Source organism: Ovis aries, chromosome 8, assembly GCF_016772045.2.
Source record: "Ovis aries strain OAR_USU_Benz2616 breed Rambouillet chromosome 8, ARS-UI_Ramb_v3.0, whole genome shotgun sequence".
Classification (NCBI taxonomy): Eukaryota; Metazoa; Chordata; class Mammalia; order Artiodactyla; family Bovidae; genus Ovis; species Ovis aries.
In genome coordinates, this window is record NC_056061.1 from 73,929,388 (window position 1) to 73,951,096 (window position 21,709).

The following is a 21,709-nucleotide window of genomic DNA, read 5'->3' on the forward strand; positions in this document are numbered from 1 at the left end:
AAGCCTCACACTTTACATAAAAATCAACTCAAAACAGATCATGGAGTTACATGTAAAACATAAAATTATAAAAATTTAAGAAAAAAATTTTTAAAAATTGGGATCTAGGGATAGGCAAAGAGTTAAGAACTTGACAGCAAGAATACAGTCTATAAAAGGAAATACTGGACTTTACCAAAATTAAAATCATTTGTCTTGTGAAAGATCCTGCTAAAACAACGAAAAGACAAACTACACACTTTAAAAAAAATCTGCAAAACGCAGATCTGACAAAGAACTAATCTCTAGAATATATAAAGAACTCTTAAAGCTCAACAGTAACCAAAAAAAGTCATTTGTATAATGGGCAACAGACCTGCCCATTATAGAAGAGACATTTCTCTGAAGAGACTTGGTTCTGTGCTCTTACTTCCTTTTCCTAAGTCAGCTTGCACAGCGACTATTTAGAAGAGCAGACTACCTCAGCACAGACTGTTGGACTGCTGAGAAGGACAGCCCTGGGGACTGCACATTTGCTATAACCCAGTTTTTACTTTGCCCAGGTGGTGTGGAGGGGCCTTTTGGTACAAAGAGCCAAACAAATGATCGGTGCTTTACCATTTCATAGACTAGGTATGTGCCTCGGTCAAGGGAGTGGGGAGGTGGAAGAGAGAGGACCGAAACTGAATTCTTAGAGTCCTATCTGCTTCTTACTGCAAGGGAGCACAAGCACTCAAATAATATTAACTAGCACTGAAACCTTGGTTTATAAAGCTCATTCCTCACTAACAAGAACCAGGGAACTAACAGGAACCTTGTTTCCTGAAGAAACAAGGGTAAATACAGGAGGAGCCTGGAACACTCTATTTTGTAAGACAATGGTGAGTACATGTTAAAAAGACTTAAGATCCAGCTTCAAGGGTCTCCTGCTCCTCAAATCTTGGACAATTTAAGCATCAGAAAGATAGTAACAAATTTTAATTCACTGAATAAAATAAGAATCCATGAGTCCATACAGATAAAATTAAATAAAGGGGAAGACATAGAGCTTTTGCTTACAATTCAAAGTCAATTAATTGAAGAAGAGAAAATAGCACTAGAAAATGATTTTTCAATTGTCAGAGGAATAACTGATTCAGGCAAGAACTCCTGGATGCCGAAACAAATAAAATTTTGATGAGAAACAGGATATTTATATAATCTCAAAAGTATCTCCCCACAGATGACTATAAAGGGAAAAAGAGTAACTTTATAGTGGAGAGACTTGGCAGACGCCACCCTAACCAAGTGATCCAATTTATCACAAGTAACAGAGTAATAAACATCCTGTGTGCCTCCTTATATGATACGCTGAGAACAAAACTTCACTTCAGTGGCACCCCTGCCAAGAATGCACAGCCTTAATCTAATCACAAGGAAACATGAGGTGAACCCAAGCCGAGGAACATTCTACAAAATAACTCTTTAAAAAGGCCAAAAAAGATAAAGGCTGAGGAAATGTTCACATTAAAAGAGGCTAGAGAAACGTGACAACCAAATGCGACATATGCTTCCATATTGTCCTGGCACGGGGCAGTTGGGGGGAAAAGCTATAAATGACATTATTAGAGTAACTGGCAAAATTTTATAAAAGTCTGTGGATTAGATAACAGTACTGTATCAATGCAAAATTAATGATTTTTGGTCATTGCTTTGTGTCTGTGTGAAAAAAATGTCCCAGTATTTAGAAAACTGACACTAAAATATTTAAGGGTAAAAGGGCATGATTTCTACAACTTACCTACCCTCAATGCTTCAGGAAAAATCAAGTATACAGAGAGTAAATGATAAAGCAAAAAGGGTAAAATATAAGTAACTGGTAAAAATGGGTAAAGAATATGTTTCTTTATTACCAAGACAGAAAGTTACAAAAAGCAACCAAAAATATTTGTTGAATACTGAGTAGGAAAAATCCTATCCCAGGTGCAGTGTGACTATGGTTTTATTATAGTAGCAGATTTAATTCCTAAAAATTATTAAAATCTGTACAGTCTTCATTTTTAAGGTAAATAAGTAACTTTTTAACTTATAAAAATCAGTAACATTTACCTTTTCTTCTCTTCCTTTATTCTGTTCTTTCTTTTCCCGACTACGAACAGCTTTCCCTCTGTCATTGTGAAGATTGTGTGTGGATGGACGGTGAACTCTGACAGCTGTACTTGGACGGTTACCCTGTGGTTTAGGGTCGCTGTACTGAGAAGACTGGCGTTTTCTAGGCCCTGGTGATGGTCTAATCAAAGACGAGATCATGAAAGTCATAATTAACTCTTGGAGTTGGTACAAATATAGATGAACACACACAGTGTGTAACTCAAATCTATGACTTGAAGCAATGGCAATAACTGAACACAAGACAGAACTGCAGGTCACTGGAAGCTAAGATCTAGCTCTGAAACCGGACATAACTCTCTGTGGTGCAGTATGGTTATACGGCAGAAATAACAGAAGGCAAGCGATCATCACCTCTCTTTTGAAATGAAACACCTGTTCTATATCAAGGATAAATGAAAAAATAGCCTGATTCTTGAAAACTGAAAAGAGAGCAAAATAATCAAAGAAGGGAGTTTTATCAAAAGAGAAAGAACAAAGCAAGGTGTAGAAATCACATTTATGTACTAACATACACACAGCTTGGTACCATTTTATTTAGAATATATCATAGTTCTTATGTTTTAATTAATAAAATTTAATCATTTTTCCATTAAAAAGAACTGATACAAGCACTGGCTATGGATAGTTACAAGAAGTCATGTATGGTGCTTTGCCTTTATGTAGATCACTTCACCTTTATTTTTGTGGCAGAACTGAGATCTCTTAAATATTTATTAGGCTCCTACTATTATGCTTCTAGACTTGGTTGGGGTAAGATAAGCAATAAAAACGGTGGGGGAGTCCTGTGCTCAAATACCTCAAGTAGAGTTAAGAAAGAAGATACACAAGACTAAGCAAATATACCAGAAAATGTGAAAGAGACCTAGTGCTGTGGCAATGGGAATGGCCTCTTGAAGACAGAAAGCAAACGGGATCTGGAAACATCCTTCCCATTTAGGAGCTGACCTAAATAAATAAGATGGTACAACTGCAGGTAAGAAAATGCACGAGGAAAAGCAAGCAAGCAAGATGAGCTTAACCTACATAAAGGTCATAAGGACACAAACTGTAAAGATACAATGATAAACACTAAAGGATGATACTGGAGCGTCCCTGGTGGTCCAGTGGTTAAGAATCTGCCTGCCAATGCAGGGACACAGGCTCAGTTCCTGGTCCAAGAAGATTCCACATGACACGGAGCAACTAAGCCTGTGCCCTGCAACAAGAGAAGCCACTGCGAAGAGAAGCCCGCACACCCCAGTGAGGAGCAGCCCCCACCTGCCACAGCTAGAGAAAGCCCGCGCACAGCAGCGAAGACTCAGTGCAGCCAAAAACATACATCTTTTTTGAAAGGTGAAAAATGAACTAAAAACTAACTAAAAAAGATGATACTGAACAGATAAGCTGGTTCAGTAAGTAGATCTAAATATCACCAGTTCAAGAGGCTTGCCTGTTAGCTGACTGTCACTGATAAGGTTTTAGAAAGACCAGTCTCATAATGAATAAGATATACAAAAAGCAGGGAGGCGTTATCAAGGCATAAGATGAGAGCCTAGCTTACAAAGTGATGATAAAAGTATAAAAGACACACTGTGAAAAAAGATACCCCTAGATATCTTTCATACTGAGAAATGAGAATTTGGGAGAATGATAAAGCCAAACCAATGTACCGATTTTTGTGAAAGGAATGATGGGGGTTCAATTTTGAATTCAGAAACCTGGGTAGCCAAGTAGGGATACTGTTTTAAAATATATATTTTTCCCCTTAAAAAAAATAGACACTGAAATATATTTCAGTAATAAAGAATTTGAAAAAGTCACCTCTGTGTGTGTGTGTGTGTTTGTGTGTTAGTCACTTAGTTGTGTCCAACTCTTTGCGATCCCGTGGACTAGAGCCCGCCAGGATCCTCTGTCCACGGGGATTCTCCAGGCGAGAATACTGGAGTGGATTGCCATTCCCTTCTCCAGAGGAACTTCCCAACCCAGGGTTAGAACCCTGGTCTCCTGTACTGCAGGCAGATTCTTTACCGTTTGAGTAGCTCAAATGGTAAAAGTCACCTGTATCCCCACTATCCAGAGTTAACCACTTCACAGTTTATTTTCTTATGGTTGCCTTTCATTTAAATAAAACTGGAACCGTTATACATAAATATTCCCTGGAGGAGGAAATGGCAACCCACTCCAGTATTCTTGCCTGAGAATCCCATGGACAGAGGAGCCTGGAGGGCTACAGCCCATGGGGCCACAAAGAGTCGGACACGACTAAGTGGCTAACACACACATACATACATATGCTCATATTTTTCTCTACTCATTATATCATGAAGCATTTTTAGTATCCTTTCCTGTATCATTACCTCATACATGACTTTTAATGGCTAGATGGCAGTCAGTCACATAAAATGTACCACACTTAATCTACTTTTTGGGGGGGCCAAACCTCTGGCTTGCAGAATCTTAATTCCCTGACCAGGGATAAAACCTGTGCCACCTAGAGTGGAAGCAGAGTCCAAATCACTGGCACACCAGGAAAGTCCCTTTATCCACTTCTTACTGCTATTCATTCATTTGAGAAATAATTTACTGAACTATTACTACTGACAGGCTTTGACACTACTTTGAATTCAAGATAAAAATTAAAAAAAAAACTTTAATAAAAGCCTTTACTCTCACAAGTTTACACATCAGTGTGTATGGGGGGCAGATGGGGTTTCAATGAAGAAATAAATAGTCCATCAGATGATGCTAAGCGCCATCTAAGAAAATATAATAAGGAAGGGTAGAGGATATGGAATGATACAGGCAGGCTGATCAGAGAAGGCCTTTCTGAGGCAACATTTAAGTTGAGACTTAAATGCGAGAACAAGCCATCACACATCTGAGCTGAAGGAAAGCTGAGTGCAGAGAACTGAAGTGCTTGCATCCGACTTGCTCAAGAAGGCAGAGCTGCAAGCACTGAGGCCACAAAGGTGGTGGGAGCAGGCTCTCCCTGGGTGGCACTGAGGGACATGCTGAAAACCCTGGGTTTTATTCAGTGAGATGAGAAGATGTTTGAGGGACTTCAGCTGACTTTTAAAAGAATTATACCTAATGGCTTTATGCTATTTTTAATCATTCCTCTGAAAGCCTTCAATGAACCTCCTTGTACAAACATGTTTGTGCACAGCACTAGAAGAGAATGCAGGATCGACTGACTCTGTTCCTAAAATGGGATTAAAATTTAGGCGATGTCACGGTTACAATCCCCAACAGAGTTGAAAGAATAAGCTCTCTTAAGCATGAGTACTGATTAAGACTAACAGAAAAATAGAGTTTTGAGGGATATTCAGCTGAGGAAGTCTAAGTTAAATAAATTACAGGAAGAAACAGATGTAGCAAATAAAGTCAAAGAGGAGGACTCTGTAGCTAATAGCTATCCAGGGCATTTAAAATCAGAGACCAAACAAAATATGGAAGAAAGCCAGAAGCAATAAAGAGGGACCCTACAGCTCATCATTATAGACTTTTCAAGATGAAAAGCTCATTTAACAACTTTCTACTACCCCAAAGAGAGAAACCTTCTGCCTCCTCTTGTTAAGACTGTGGCAATCAAACAGTTCACTAAATCTGAAATCACCTGAATAATCACTGGGCACATCTATTCACTGGAAAGTTCTTATCAGTAACTGAGAAAGGAGTTATGGTGCTGTTACAGACTGAATTTTTGTATTCCTCCAAAACTCATGCTGAATTCCTAAACCTCAGTGTGATCATTTAGAGTAAGGAAGTAATTCAAGTTAAATAAGGTCATAAGGGTGAGGTTCTGATCTGAGAATTAGTGTCCTTATTAAGAGACACCAGAGAGCCTGCTGTTCCCTCTGCCATGTGAGAATGCAGAGAGGTCAGCTACTCAAGAAGACTCCTCACCAGAAACCAAACTGGCTCGCACCTTAAGCTTGGACTTTCTATAGCTTTAGAACTTTGAGAAATAAGTTTCTGTTGTTTAAGTCACCCAGTCTGTGGCATTTTTTTACGGCAGCCAGAGTGACTAATACAAGGGCCAAATGATGATTCTCCAGAAGGAGGGATAAAAAGAAAGTTAAGCAGGAGTAAAACATATTTATAGGCAAGATTAAATAAAAACACAACTTCACTCATCTTTTATTAGTTCTACTTTGGAAATTAAGAAAAAGTAAACATAGATGTGGAAAAAATTTCAATTTATTTATAATAAGAAAAAAGGGGTTAACTATTGTAGGTTATATCCCTTAAAAGTACAGCACACAACCCTTTAAAAACAGCAAAGAATAGGGTCTAAGATGGCTTATAAATTACCTATGTTTAGGTAACTATAAAGAGCAAGTTACTAAAAAAAAAAAAGAAAGAAAAAAAAAAAAAGAAAAAAAAAAAAGAGCAAGTTACTTTACCTATCTAAGCTTAAGTTTCCTCATCAGAAATTGGGGCTAACAGTTTAGTACCTACCTTCTAAGTCTGTTTTGAGGATTAAATAATATATGTAAAGCAACTGCCATTGTACTCGGCAACACAGTAAATGTACAGCAATTGTTTACTGCTGCTGCTAAGTCACATCAGTCGTGTCTGACTCTTAGCGACCCCATGGACTGCAGCCTACCAGGCTCCTCCATCCATGGGAGTTTCCAGGCAAGAGTACCGGAGAGGGGTGCCATTGCCTTCTCCGTAACTGTCTACTATTAGGATTAAAAAAAAATGATAAAAAGTTATATATTATGGGTATAGCACAACTACAACTATGAGAATAAACAGTGTATAAAGGGCTAGAAGTTGCACTAGGATGACTGTATGATTTCACCTCTACTTTTATGAATTTTCCTGTTTTTCTTTAATGAGCCTACTGTTGTAGTTTTGAGGGGTTTTTTTTAGTGAATTCTAAAATAAAACAGAATACACACACACACACATATATAAAAAGAGTAAGGGTAAAATGTAGTAAATATTCAGAAGGTATCACCGTCAATAACAGAGTATTAGTACTTTTATCTGGAGCTGAAGAAAATGAAAGTGGCTAAAAACAATCAATGCCCAATTAGTCAGTCCTAAACTGGAGGAGAAACACTTTGGTACGGTACTTCTTAAAGTGTGATCCACCAACCACTTGGATTAGAATTGCCTGCAGATTCCTGGGCTCCCCTGCTATTATACCAGACTCTCTGGGAGTGAAATCCCAGGATCCACATTCCGAATGAGTTCCCCAAGAGATCTTTACGTGTGCTAGAGTGTGAGAACGACCAGTACGGCAGCGAGCACTAGCTCTGTGACCACACACATCGGGTTCAAATCTTAACTCCGCCAGGTACTAGTTTTTTGATAATGGGGAAAAGTTACCTAACTTCACTGTATCTCAACTATCTTAGCTGAAACACACGGAAAATATAATTAATTATTTGGAAGGCTTATTGTGAAAAATAAATAAAATAACATGTGTATTCTGTATTAGTGCTCAGAACCACTTGAGTACTCAATATCTGCACTTGTCACAAAATATAGTCTAGGAGTAACAGCTGCAATGATAGAATCTTAAACATCTAAAAAGCACCTGAGCAATGTTTTAATGCAAGGCTCTCAAACTGGTTAAGGGGCAAAGAAACTGAAAGTCACTGTTCTTTGTAGAATGCTATTTATACACTGCTACTGCTGCTGCTAAGTCGCTTCAGTCGTGTCCGACTCTGTGTGACCCCACAGACTGCAGCCCACCAGGCTCCTCCATCCCTGGGATTCTCCAGGCAAGAGTACTGGAGTGGGTTGCCATTGCCTTCTCCACTATTATACACTAATATATTTAAACACACTATACAAACTAGGAAATCTATTGTGTGAGTAAAACAGATAAATGACATCCACTTGCACTCCTGTCAGTTAAAAAAATATGCAGTGGATCTAAGCATAATTGCTCTTTTGAGCATTTCAGTAAATATAAACTTTCACTAATCATTCACTTGCTGGCACCAGGTAATAGGAATCTGGAAATAAAAATGTCAGAATAAAACCTACAATTGAGAATATTTTATCTTTTTTTCCTGTTAACTAAAAAGCCCACTTTTCAATTTTAGCAGCAGTGTAGCCTGATAAACAGCAATGTTCTGTGATAGCTTTTTGAGAACTACTGTTTCAGTCTAATTTCCTCAGTTTACGTAACAAAATCTGAGGTATAGAATGGTTATATGCTTTTCCCAAAGCTACAGATAGTGGCAAAGATAGAGTTAGTTACAGTCCAGATATTTCAATCTCCATCCCCATGTTCCTTCCAAAAGGTATATCTCTACTACTTTGAGCTCATTCACAAAAGAATATGTCTACCTAAATTTCATTTACTGAAATGGGTCACAGAATCACAAAATACACAATTTAAGTTACAAACGGTATTTAAAAAAACAAACCCTCTCCCATTCCCGTCTCTCAGCCCCTCAGTTCTCCTCCTAGACATGACCAATGTAGTCAGTTCTCTGTGTCGGTTTGCTTCTTAAAGAGCCTCCACTTACCTTCGTTCGGCAGGTACGGGCAAGGACCAGACTTCTCCCTCAGACGCTGGAAGCTCGTGTTGTGCAGCTTTTAATGGAGTGCTGTCTAGTTTAAAGCTCTCTAGTGTTTTCATGATATCCTTAACATGTTTTGCTTCCACATTTATTTCCTGCCAAACCTAATTTCAAAGGAGAATATGGTTCTTTAAATTTCTATAACTAATAAATCACTGCCAAATTAAGTTGGGCCATTTATTAAGAATGCTGCTGTTGCTGCTGCTAAGTCACATCAGTTGTGTCCGACTCTGTGCAACCCCACACACGGCAGCCCACCAGGCTCCCCAGTCCCTGGGATTCTCCAGGCAAGAATACTGGAGTGGGTTGCCATTTCCTTCTCCAGTGCATGAAAGTGAAAAGTGAAAGTGAAGTCCCTTAGTTGTGTCCGACTCAGCGACCCCATGGACTGAAGCCTACCAGGCTCCTCTGTCCATGGGATTTTCCAGTGGGTACTGGAGTGGGTTGCCATTGTCTTCTCTGATTAAGAATGCTAGAAGCCTCCATTTTGACATCAGATATCCAGGAAACCATACCAAAATGTTTTGTTGAAATTTTAATAATGGTTCATAAATTCTTTATTTTTAATTACAAAATTAATTCTGATAAAATGAATTAAGTGTTCTGGCTAATTAGGCCATTGTTACTGACTTATAACGATGTGCATTATAAATCAAAGTGCATAACAAATTTAAAAGTTAGGTGTACCTTTAAAGTTTGGTAAAAATATTACTTCTGCAAGTTGTGCTTTGATGGTTCTTATGCTACTTAACTGACTTTAAAACCGCTCATCAGAATTGACTAATTTCACAATTCACTAATGGAATGCATCCCACAGGTTGAAAAAAAAAGCTTCAGAAAATAAATGGCTCAATTTACATACAACCTATATATATATATATATTTTTAAAGCTGCCTTGACAACTTTAAAATGATATCTATTTCATATATATATGCACACATATATATATATGAAAGAAATGAAGCTAGCAATGTTTGGTTTTAAAACTAAATGATTTAAATATCCTTTCTTTTTCTCTGCTTTGTTTTTTAAACACATTTAATCTTGGCATTTCCCTGGTGGTCCAGTGGTTAAGACTTCCCTTTCCAACACAGGGGGTACAGGAGTGCAGGTTCAGTCCCTGGCTGGGGAGTTAAGATCCTACGTGCTTTGGGGCCAAAAAATCAAAACATAAAACAGAAGCAGTGTTGTAACAAATTCAATAAAGATTTTTAAAAATACACTCAATCTTTTATTTATATTTATTTTTGGCCATAGCACGTACCTTGCAGGTTCCCACAGCAGGGATTGAACTTGTGTCCCCTACAGTGGAAATGTGGAATATTAACTACTGGATAGCTAGGGAATTTCCAACTTAAATATTCTTATAAAAAACTTTAGACTTCTTGAGTAAAAGTTGCTGGCCTAAGAACAAAAGGTCTTAAAAGTCTTTCAGTGGCAAATTTATGAAATATTTTCCCCTTCTTATGTAAAATATGAAGAGGCAGATTTAAGGAAAGAGGTTAAGTTCAAAGAGGTAGACTATTTTTCTGTTAAAGAAATTAAGGACAAATATGGAATATTATTTAAAAGGCAGTTTAGTAGAACTTGAGGGTAATATTCTATGTAGAAGATCAGCTCAAAAAGACTATTAATTTCTATAACATTTCTCTCCTGGGACACTGCTGAATCTTATTATAAATGACACATCCAATTGGACATGTAAGTTCTATAGTTTCTACCTATAAATTTCTTCCCTCATGGTTCAGTGATAAAGAATCCACCTGCAATGTAGGAGCCGCAGGAGACTTGGGTTCCATCCCTAGGTCGGGAAGATCCCCTGGAGGAGGGCATGGCAACCCACTCCAGTATTCCTGCCTGGAGAATTCCATGGACTGAGAAGCCTGGTGAGCTATAGTTCATGGGGTCGCAAAGAGTCAGCCATGACTGAAGCAACTTAGCAAGCCCATAAATTTCTACTGCTCCTCAGCGGCTAAAATTCCTCACATGGTATTCAAGTATGGTCTGATTCATGATGTTCTATAGGGAATATGGTACATGTGAGATTCAGGTGTCATCTGCAGTTTCAACAATGGCTTAATAAAGTCAATTCTAATTTTATCAGGTCAAAATGTGATCTAGAAAAAAATTTCAAAACCATTCCTATTAGATTCCAAAAATTAGAATAACTAAGTAGAACTCATCATACTGATAATGGTGAATATGACACATTGTTTTAAGTAACATTATATACAAATCCATATAATAAATTATACAGTCTTAATGCATAGCTGCAAAAGCACTATCTATTTAAATCTGAGTATTCTAAACCACTGAAACAAACAGCAGTCACGAATCTTACCTGTTGCCATTTCTGCTGGAGGTATGTATCTTTGACTGAGTACAGATACTTGTTCATTTGGTCAAGAACTCCCTGATAATAGACCATTGCAGAGTCGTAATTTCCCAGCAATGCATATTCACGGGCCAACTTTACATTCTCACTAATCATAAGAAGACTCATGCTCAATTACAAGCTAAAAAAGAAAGAAACATTTCATATTAAGTCTTTTAAAAATAAGTACTACAAAGAGTTTTTTAAAAACATACTTTCCAAGGATCCCTGAAGAAGCTTGCTTTGACACACATTACATTTTCTATCTCTGTACATTTGCTTATGATAATTTCCACTCCTTCAGAGAAATTTCTTTTAGTTCCTACAGTCAAACCCTACCTATGTGTCAAAGTCCCACTCAGATCAGTAGCAATTTTCCCAGTATGTCTACCTTCCAAATTTGTCAGTTCAGAATAAGCCCTCCCTCTTCTAAAGTCTCCCGGTACTTGACTGGGGGCCTTCATCTCAAGGCACTTGTCCACCTTGAATCTCTGAGAGCAGGAAAAGATCAAAGTTGGTAACTTCAGTGCATGAAATACAAGTCTTATGGAATATCTGCAGAACAAATGCAGAATGTTAGACGCTTTTCTTGGAAGGCAGTGTGAAACAGAGAAAACACATGTTTTGATGTTAGGAGAATCTTGGTAGAACTGTAATCCTGCCACCTTTGTCAAGCCCTTTATCTTTTCTGAGCCTTAGTTTTTAAATGTGTAAATTGGGATTGTTACTACTTCTTTTTTGTTCTTAACCACACCACACAACTTGCGTGCAGTTCAATTCAACAGGGATTGAACCTAGGCTCTCAGCGGTGAAAATGTGGAGTCTTAACCACTGGACTACCAGGGACTTCCTGAGTAACCATACTTCCAAGAGTTGCACCATGAGGAATACATGACTATTTAAAGTAGCCAGCACACTACTTGGCAAAGAGTAGGTCTTCAATAAATGCTAACTGTACCTTCCCCGAAACTTTCCAGATGCGAAAACCAAGCACAGTCTTTGTACTTAGTAACATGTGGATATATGGATACGGGGTTTTCATAGGTGGGTTTTTACTTACCCTTCAGACAGCAGATAATTTCAATGACATAAAAATTGGTCCAGAAAATAAGGGGAAACTGATTAACTTTTTATGAGGTAGAAAGTGAAAGTGTTAGTCTCTCAGTTGTGCCCGACTCTTTGTGACCCCATGGACTGACGCCAGCCAGGCTCCTCCGTTCATGGAATTCTCCAGGCAAGAATACTGGAGTGGGTTGCCATTCACTTCTCCAGAGGATCTTCTTGATCTAGGGATCGAACCCACATCTCCTGCGCCTTCCGCATTGAAGGTGGTTTCTTTACCGGCAGAGCCGCCAGGAAGCCACCACCTCAATTTTGAAAACTAATTAAGAACAATACAAAGCCTATTTCACTTAAGACCATGATGTAGTAATCTTAAATAAAACATTAGCTAATTAACAATGTATCGACAAGGACACGCATGCACGTGCACAACACACACACATATACTCACGATCAAGAAGGATTACCCCAGGAATGCGAGGATAATCTAAGATCAGCAAATCCACCTGATAACGCCTTACACTAACGGACAAAAGAATTTCATACAAAAAAACGAACAGCACATAAACTGCAATTTATGAAGGGGAAACCCAAATGGTTAGCAAGTACAGATACTAGTAATAGAAGAATGCAAATAAAGTGTGAGAGATCTCTTTTACATTTACTAGATTAAAAAAAAATTAGTACTGGCAGGAATGTGGGGAAAAAGACATCCCCTCACATACAGTTTGTGGGCAAAAACTCCTACAATCATTTTGGAGAGAGATCTGGTAGTACTTAAGAGAAATTATGTACATAGCTATCCTATGATGCTGCCACCCTACTTTTCTATAAATATTCCAGGCGAAGTTTCACACAGACCCACCAACGAACTTGTTTTCGGATGTTAATGACAAAACTGTTTGAGATATCCAGTAGTTGGAGGTAATCTATTTCCTGCTAGGGAAAAGATAAGGAAGTATGTTGCATGCACTAACAAATACTATGTAGCAGATGGGAAGCAATGAAGAAAATGTACAAGCAGCAACATGGATATATCATCAAACTACAGGGTTAAGGGAATTTCCTGGCAGTCCAGTGGTTAGGACTTGACACTTACTGCCGAGGGCCTAGGGATTCAGTCCCTAGTCAGGGCACTAGGATCCCACAAACTGCTCGGCCAAAAAAACAAACAAAAAATACAGGATTGGGTGGGAAAAGAAAAAAAAAAAAACAAACCCTTAGACACAGAACAAGGTCTAAATCCCCAATACCATTTTATAAACTTAAAAGTATGCTATGTTTATATGTGGTATATAAAACACTTTTTCAAAGGATATATACACATCCAAGAAAATAAATATATTACAGTGCCTATGGAGGGTAAGATAGGGAAATATGAGTGGATAAAGAGGGTGAAGGGTAGGGTTAGGGTTAAATAACTACAACAAAAGAAGTGCCTTATGCCCATCAATAATCACAGACAGCCTGTAAGATGGCTCTCAATGACCTCTGCCTCCAGGTGCCCATACCCCTGTGTAATCATCTCCCCCTGAACGTGAGCCTGTAACAAACAGAATACACAAAAATAACGAAGTGTCATTTCTGAGATTACACTGTGACTTCTGCCTTGCTCACCGTCTTCTGCTCTCCGGCTGGACCACTCCAAAGGGAGCCCAGCTACCATGCTGTGAGTTGACCATACATAGCCTCATGGGGCAAAGATCTAACAGAAGCCCAAGGGCAACAGAGGAACTGAGGCCCTCAGTCCAATGGTCCAGAGACACTGAATCCTGCCAAGGATGCCGTGAGGGAGTGGGGAAGTGGATCTTTCCTCAGCCGACCCTTGAGATAACTGCAGCCTTGACTGGTACCTTGACTACAGCCTGTGAAAGACTCTGAAGCAGAAGCACCCAGCTAAGTTATACCCAGAGCCTAAAGAAACTGTGAGATGATAAACGCTTGCTGCTTTAAACCATTTAGTTTTGGAGTAATTTGTTATGAAGCAATACAGCTATGAACTGACTCTATAAGTAATTCAAGACTGATCATCTGCGGTCCAAAAGAAAAGAAAAAAAAAAAATCCCATGACTTTCTGGAGTCATGACCACAGATAATATTCCACCTGAATAAAAGCTCCGGGTCAGGGACATGGCTGTTATTTTATGCATATATCCCCAGCACCACGAGGCCTCTCACACAGCAGACACTGGGAAGTCTTGGAATGAATGAGTGCTGCCAGGTTCTGTCTCACTACTAAGATGTCTCACCTTTGTCCAGTTTCATAGCCTCAGCAAGCTCACACTCCCTGATCCCCAACCCATCCCCACCACAACTGTGGGACTGCTTGGCCCTGAAGCTACATATGCCCCAGAGTGACACCCAGCACAGCACAGCAGGGGGGCCTGTTAGAAGCTGTTAGAAAACATCCTGTGGGCATGGACAGCAAACTGACTCTGGCTCTTTCATCCTCCCCATCCCACTCCACCCCCTACTTTAAAAAAAAAAGTCTTAATTATTGCCCTTTTGTTTTTCTGAGGGCCAGGGTTCACTGTCTCAAAACTCAGAGAAGTCACTCCAGGCCTTCTTTGAAGGTTCTGTGTTATGGATACTTCTATCTACTCAGATAAAATTCCTAAGGAGTTAATGAATGGGCATTTCCTAACAAATAAATGTCAAGTCAACCCAAGGCCACATTAAAAATGACCTAAAAATTCTTGGTTATCAAAGAAACGATGGGCTTACTGAAAATGTATCAAAATACCACTGAAAATTTAAATGTCAGACAAAGAATAAATTTTCCAATTCTTTTAGCATCTCTAAGTCTCAGACACTCTTCTCAAATGAATGTCAACACTGTAAGTTTACAGGAATCTTAAATTTCCAAATATATATCCTTAGTTAGTGCCTGCATTCTCAGTCATGTCCGACCCTACAGTGGCAGGCCAATTCTTTACCACTGAGCCACCTGGGAAGCCCTGGTGGCTCAGTGGTAAAGAATCCTATCCACCTGTCAATGCTGGAGATGCAAGTTCCATCCCTGGGTCAAAAAGATCCCCAGGAGGAGGAAATGACAACCCACACCAGCATTCTTGCCTGGAAAATCCCATGGACAGAGGAGCCTAGCGGGCTATAGTCCAAGGGGTCACAAAGAGTCGAATATGACTTAGCCAATAAACAACAATATATCCTTATCACTGCCAAAATTACACTTCAGGAGGACAGAATTTGGGTCTACCTGACAGTATCTGGCAATACTTGAAGAAATGAACATATATGAAGAAAAAGCCCTTAGACCAAATTTTAACCACAATGGACTGAAAACACTACCTATTGATTCAATTAATAGAAAATGAGATTGTAAAATCATAAAAATGAGATTGTCCAAAAACACACTGCTGGTTTTTAAAGAGTGATTATTAAAAAGAAAAATAACCGTTAAGTATAGGTTATGCTTACTTTACCTGGATAAAAAATAAAAGTTTTTCCTTTATATGATCCTTCCTGTCAGAACCACCCTTTTGCTTAAATGTCCTGAGTATTTTAGTTTATGACGAAATTCATTCGTTTAACCTAAGTAAGATGCAACATGAAATTTTAATTCAAGTAACAGAGCCTCCTGATGAGGGTAAAGAGGAGAGTGAAAAAGTTGGCTTTAATTCAACATTCAAAAAACTAAGATCATGGCATCTGGTCCCATTCACTTCACGGCAAATAGATGGGAAAAGTAGAAACAGTGACAGATTTTATTTTCTTGGGCTCCAGTATCACTGCAGACTGTGACTGAAGCCACAAAATTAAAAAACACTTGAAAGAAAAAACTCCTTGAAAGAAAAGCCATGACAAACCTAGACAGCATATTAAAAAGCAAAGTCATCAGTTTGCCGTAGTCTGCATAATCAAAGCTATGGTTTTTCCAGTCTTCCTGTATGGATGTGAGAGTTGGATCATAAAGAAGGCTAAGTTCTGAAGAATTGAGGCTTTTGAACTGTGGTGTTGGAGAAGACTCTTGAGAGTCCCTAGATAGCACGGAGATCAAACCAGTTAATCCTAAAGGAAATCACGTGGAAGGAGAGATGCTGAAGCTGAAACTCCAATACTTTGGCCACCTCGTGCAAAGAACCGACTCCCTGGAAAAGACCCTGATGCTGGAAAAGACTGAAGGTGGGAGAAGGGGACGACAGAGGATGAGATGGCTGGATGGCATCACCGATGCAATGGACATGAGTTTGGGTAGGATCCTGGGGTTGGTGATGGACAGGGAGGCCTGGCATGCTGCAGTCCACAAGGTCGCAAAGAGTCAGACACGACTGAGTGACTGAAGTGAATTGATCTGAGGAGAAGGGTCGACAGAGGATTAGATGATTGGATGGCATCATCGACTTAACAGACATGAGTCTGAGCTAACTCCGGGAGATAGTTAAGGAACGGGAAGCCTGATGTGCTGTAGTACATGGGGTCACAAAGAGTCAGACACAACTCAGCAACTGAACAACAGAGTCAAATTATTTTAAACACTAAAAACTCAGTATTACAACAAAATTTCTAGCAAACTTGATGTGATGCTGTGTAGTATTTCTGCTGCTGCTAAGCTGCTTCAGTCATGTCGGACTCTGTGTGATCCCATGGACAGCAGCCCACCAGGCTCCTCTGTCCATGGGATTCTCCAGGAAAGAATACTGGAGTGGGTTGCCATTTCCTTCTCCGTAAGTATCTCTATAAAAAGACAAAGTATCTTTACTTCTCCAGGATTAGGGAAAGAAGCATTCAAAGAGACAGGGAAAGAAGCATTCAAAGAGACCGAAAAAGGTTACAGATCCAAATACCTGAGCTCTAAGATTTCTGTTCTCTGTCCAGAACAAATACCGGAACTTCCCAATTTCACACCTAAACAAGATACCATGCCCACTTAATTTTTAAAGGAATCTTAGACAGGGTTCCACTCTCACTACAGTTTTTACTGTAATGTGCAAAAGTCATTCACTCAAGAAATATTACAGAACACACACTGAGGTACAAGGAATTGCACTGAATACAAAAATAAGACAGACCTTGAAATATGTGAAGTTTAGTGGGATATCATTTTATTTAGCCTCAGTGTTTTTTTCTTTGCTAAGTAGGAGGAAACAAGACCTGAACATTATTAAGCACAGGCTAAAAAATCAGTATCAATGTTAAAAAATATTTACCTGCAAAACTAATGTCCTAAATTGAAAACAGATGAGGCTCAATTATGCATTTTCCTGCACGCATTTCAGTAAGCTGAGTGTGTGTAACTTCAGCAGTGACAATACACTGTGAAGCAATTTTCAGAATGTTCATCACTGGAATATGAAAGCAACCATAATGCTAATTTACAGTCAGTCACTGATGATTACAAATAAGCACAATAAATAGTGACCAATGACCAATTATAGCATGGCATACATTCATACCTTTATAATCATCATATGATAAATAAGAAGCACAAAAAAGTTATCATTGCAAAAAAAAAGCACCAAGAGAGACCTGGTCAAGTAAACAAAAACATATATACGTATTTGGTAAACTTTCAGTTTACCTCGAACAAAACAAATCAGTGAATATAACAATTAAAATGTAACTTAAAAGCCATATTCAAGCCATATCAATTAACACCACAGGCAGAACCTATTTAGCATGTTATCAATATTGACCAGACTGATTTGACACACTATCTTTTAAACCAGTCAAGGAGCTAAAAAGCAAACAAGCCCAAACCATTGTTGTAAACCAAAATTCAACATTGTTGTTAACACAGTAAATTCTAGAAGATTCTCTAATCCTTAGTATTTGTCAGAACTGTGATACCAGTTTCAAAATAAGATGCAGAATCCATTGTAGACTATGGACCTAGCACTGAATCTTTAAAATGTAAAAGCTACTTGAATAACTAATGCCATAAAGGACCTTTATATAGCTTTTCATAGTCTAAGAATGTTGGAAAGTTGACTGGCATTGAAAGAAAAATAAGTAAAGGAAAACATGAATAAAAAAACACGTTGATTGGCACTACCTCTTTTTTTTTTTTTAAGGCATGAAACAAGTCACAAGTTAATACTTGTATAAATAATGCAAGACAAAGAGTTTTGCCACTGTTTCTTTGTGTGAGAACTCACCGATCACAAAAACCATCTCCTTTGGAAAAGAAAACAGGACTGCACACTGAGATATTTTGGCCTGCATGAACATCACAAGAATCTTTCTTGATACCTTGGTGTTCTAACATTGTGACTATGTGGCAAAGATATATCGCACACATTCTAAAATATTAAGAATGTCCTCAGCAGTACCTAAGGATCTGATTTCAAAGAGGAAGACATACATGAGTGCTTTCAAAAGAGAGAGGTGCAGCAGTGTGTTATCAGAAGTTAGTCACTGATATAAAAATGGCACTTGGCACTTAAAAGAGAAAATTATTTTTGAGTAAATGAGGGCTTGAGTCTATCCCCCACAAGGCATTAAGGATCCACGTCCATCTCTAACTTTATCAGCACGTAATACACAATATGAAACAAAGTTTCGAGCGATACTTTTTCTAAAAGGTACCAACTTGAAACAAAGAGTCGTTAGCCTCCTGTAGGATGCCCAGCTCCAAAGTAAGTACGAAATAACATCCTTAACAATATCACAGCTACCTAACAAATGTAATCCCCAAAGTCAAGGTTTTTGCTTCCCTGCACCCCCCTCCCCGCCCCCGCCAAGGGAGAGGGTTTCGGGCGGGGAACGTGTCAAAAAAGCGAAGAAATAAAAACAGGTTCGTCGACCGGAGACGTCTCTAACGACACAGGCCTAGAATGGGATCGTCAGGGGCCCCCAAAAGTCTCCGGCCAGACAGGATTCCTCAGGTAGGAGGACCGCCACCAGAGCCACAGGTGTCAGCGACAACAGCGAGGACCTAGAACCTCGGCGCAGGCACCGGCAGGCTCACAAGCAGAATGCGCAGCGGGATCGCATCACAGAGTCCCTTCGAGCCCTGATCACGGGGGTCTGGGATCCCCGCGACACTCACCTGCGGCGCAGAGGCTCTCGGGAAACCGCCCACTGCCGGGCGTAGGGGGGAGAGCCGAGCGGGGTTCCGGGCAGCGAGGAAGGAGGGCCCTGCCCTGTTCTGCCCCAGACACCCTGCTGTCTGCTCACGGACCTAGCACTGTCTGGTCCAACCGTCACGAGCCCCAGATGCTGCTTCAAGTAGCCCAGACTTTGAAGGCAGACCCGCCAGGGTCACTTCCGGTGCCAAGCCTGGCCTCGGTGACTCCAGCGCACGCGGGGCAACGCCCCGGGAGCGAGGACGCCAGGCGGCGTGCGCGCGCCGGGCGCCGGCTAGGCGGGGCGGACGGAGGTGGGCGGGACCGACTGTGTGGGCGGGGCCGAGGGGCGCGCCTGCGCAGTCCCGGGCACCGCGTCCCCTGCGGACAGGTCACGCCGATGGATGGTAATAAGTCAAATAAGTACTAGTTACTTATAAAACGCTTCCAGTTCCCCGATGTTTTCTGAAATGCTTTGCTCACTTTTCCTCCCACTTGATTTTCATCACGCTGCTCAGAGGTTAGGAGATTAGAGTTTCCATTTTACTGGTGAATGTCAAGGGTCATACAGTTCGTTTATGACAAATCCGGTTTTAGAACCAAACACTCAGAATTTGGCTGCGGCGCTTCTAGCGATATGACATGAATACTGTAAAATAGAGAATGAGTGACCAAAGATATTCGGACACAATGCTAGTGAAATTTTATTTTCTTTTTTTGGTCAATGTTTTAATGCAACCAAACTACAAACACAGTTATGATGTTCCACGATGTATAGAAATACACGTAATGGACAGTTAGAACTTGTGGACAGGCTTCCTCCAGCCTTAATCTCCAGGCTTTTCCTTCACCTAAGGTGAAATAGACGCACTTAAGACGCGGTTTCCTCTAGAAGAGCTTGGTAATTAAAATTCTGATTTTAAAGCATCCCTGCTTTTAAAAATATTTAACATACTGATTTTACATCCCCTAATTTAACACAGACTTATATAAAAGCAATTCAAGGGAAATACATCCATTCAGTCCACAGATGTTTATTAATCGAGTACTTATGTGCCAGGCGGCACTGTAGGCATTGAGTTTATACATGGTCAACAAAATAGGATGTTTCATGAAGCTTAAAGTCTTGTAAAATTCTCAACTAAGTAGAAAAAAAGTTTTGCTATGATGCATGTAAACTGTATTGTAATGTTAAAGTATAATTAGTATAAGAAGATACAGTGTATCTTTTTGAAATGAAGAAATGAGGTACAGATTAATTGCCTTAGACTGAATTAAACTTCATTTTTTTCTGAGTGAAAAGGTATGTTGAATTATACAGGCAATTTATAGTTTAGTTTTAAAACTTCTCAGAGGGCACGAAATGAATACATATTACATGATTTCATTTATATAAAATTCAAGAACAGGCAAAACTAGCCTATATTAACAGAAAGAGGCTGGATTGGGGGCTGGGAGAAATGAGGGGAAAGATTAGACTACCAGAAGGCATGAGGAAGTGTTTTTCAGGTGATGGAAATGTTCTATATCTCAATTAGTACAGTGGCTAAGGAGGTGTGTATGTTCATTAAAACTCATTGAACAGTACACATAAAATGGGTACATTTTACTGTACATAATTTATACCTCAATGAAGTTAAGTTAAAAATCCCATCCAACTAGTGGCTTACACTACTGTTTCTTACTGGTTGTACTAATCTGGGGAGACTAGGGTATTCTGTTGTTTTAGTCATTAAGAGTATTCTGTAGTAACCTCTACATTGAAGAGGTTTCAAACACCAGGAAATTTTTTCTTCTCATTTCCTCTGTATGTTCATGTAGAGTGGAGGCAGGCACTGGGGACATTGAACAGTTGAAAACAGAAAACGAGATAATTTGTCTAACTTCTGGGTGTGAGATGTGCCACCTCTGCCCACATTTCACTGGCCAGAGCAAGTCATGTGGCCAAGGCTGACTTCAAAGTGATGGGACATTGAGAAACATATTTGTGTTCCGCCTTCATGACTACTACACTAGTCATTTCTTCTTTTACAGTGTGGTTTCTACAACCTCCACCCCTCTAAAATGATCGTATCCAAACTGGGACTCAGAGCAACTAGAGATGAGTTTTTCCTGGTGTATGGTGACATTGATTCAGTAGGATCATAAGATACATACAGGAAAGTTAACAAAAATTAGGTTAAAAAGGTAAGCGCTTACAGTAAAGAGTTCAAATTTTATTCAGTAGGTGTCAAGGAACCATTCAAAGTTCAAATGAATGCATAATACATAAAGGAATAGAAAGATTAATTTGATAACTGTGAGTTGAAAGGTTTGGAGGGGAGAGAGAATTACACAGAAGGGAACAACATGAAGACTACTTCTCAACATTATGTATTTGCTGTCTCTTTGCCCTCTTTTGGGCTTCCCTGATAGCTCAGCTGGTTAAGAATCTGCCTGCAATACAGGAGATCCTGGTTCAATTAATGGGTTGGGAAGATCCCCTGGAGAAGGGATAGGGCACTCACTCCAGCATTCTGGCCTAGGGAATTCCATGAACTGTATAGTCCATGGGGTCATAAAGAGTCGGAAGCTACTGAGCGACTTT

At 39.5% G+C, this 21,709-nt stretch overlaps 1 protein-coding gene across 6 annotated transcripts in view; it reads right to left on the minus strand.

Annotated features, from left to right (window-relative positions):
• KATNA1 (katanin catalytic subunit A1) overlaps window positions 1–19,381 on the minus strand; it is a 32,708-nt gene extending 13,327 nt beyond the window's left edge. The window contains exons 1-6 of one of the 6 annotated variants that reach the window (XM_060419801.1): window positions 19,107–19,381; window positions 17,266–17,400; window positions 11,427–11,526; window positions 11,003–11,177; window positions 8,607–8,764; window positions 2,068–2,248 (exon numbers count right to left, since the gene is read on the minus strand). In XM_060419801.1, coding sequence (XP_060275784.1) covers window positions 2,068–2,248; window positions 8,607–8,764; window positions 11,003–11,164 — 501 coding nt within the window. In that variant the 5' untranslated portion in view covers window positions 11,165–11,177; window positions 11,427–11,526; window positions 17,266–17,400; window positions 19,107–19,381. Of the gene's footprint in view, window positions 1–2,067; window positions 2,249–8,606; window positions 8,765–11,002; window positions 11,178–11,426; window positions 11,591–12,095; window positions 17,127–17,265; window positions 17,401–19,106 lie in introns of those variants that run through there. The other 5 variants (XM_042253594.2, XM_042253596.2, XM_042253595.2 and 2 more) reach the window with 5 other exon arrangements.
• Window positions 19,382–21,709: the final 2,328 nt, after the last annotated feature.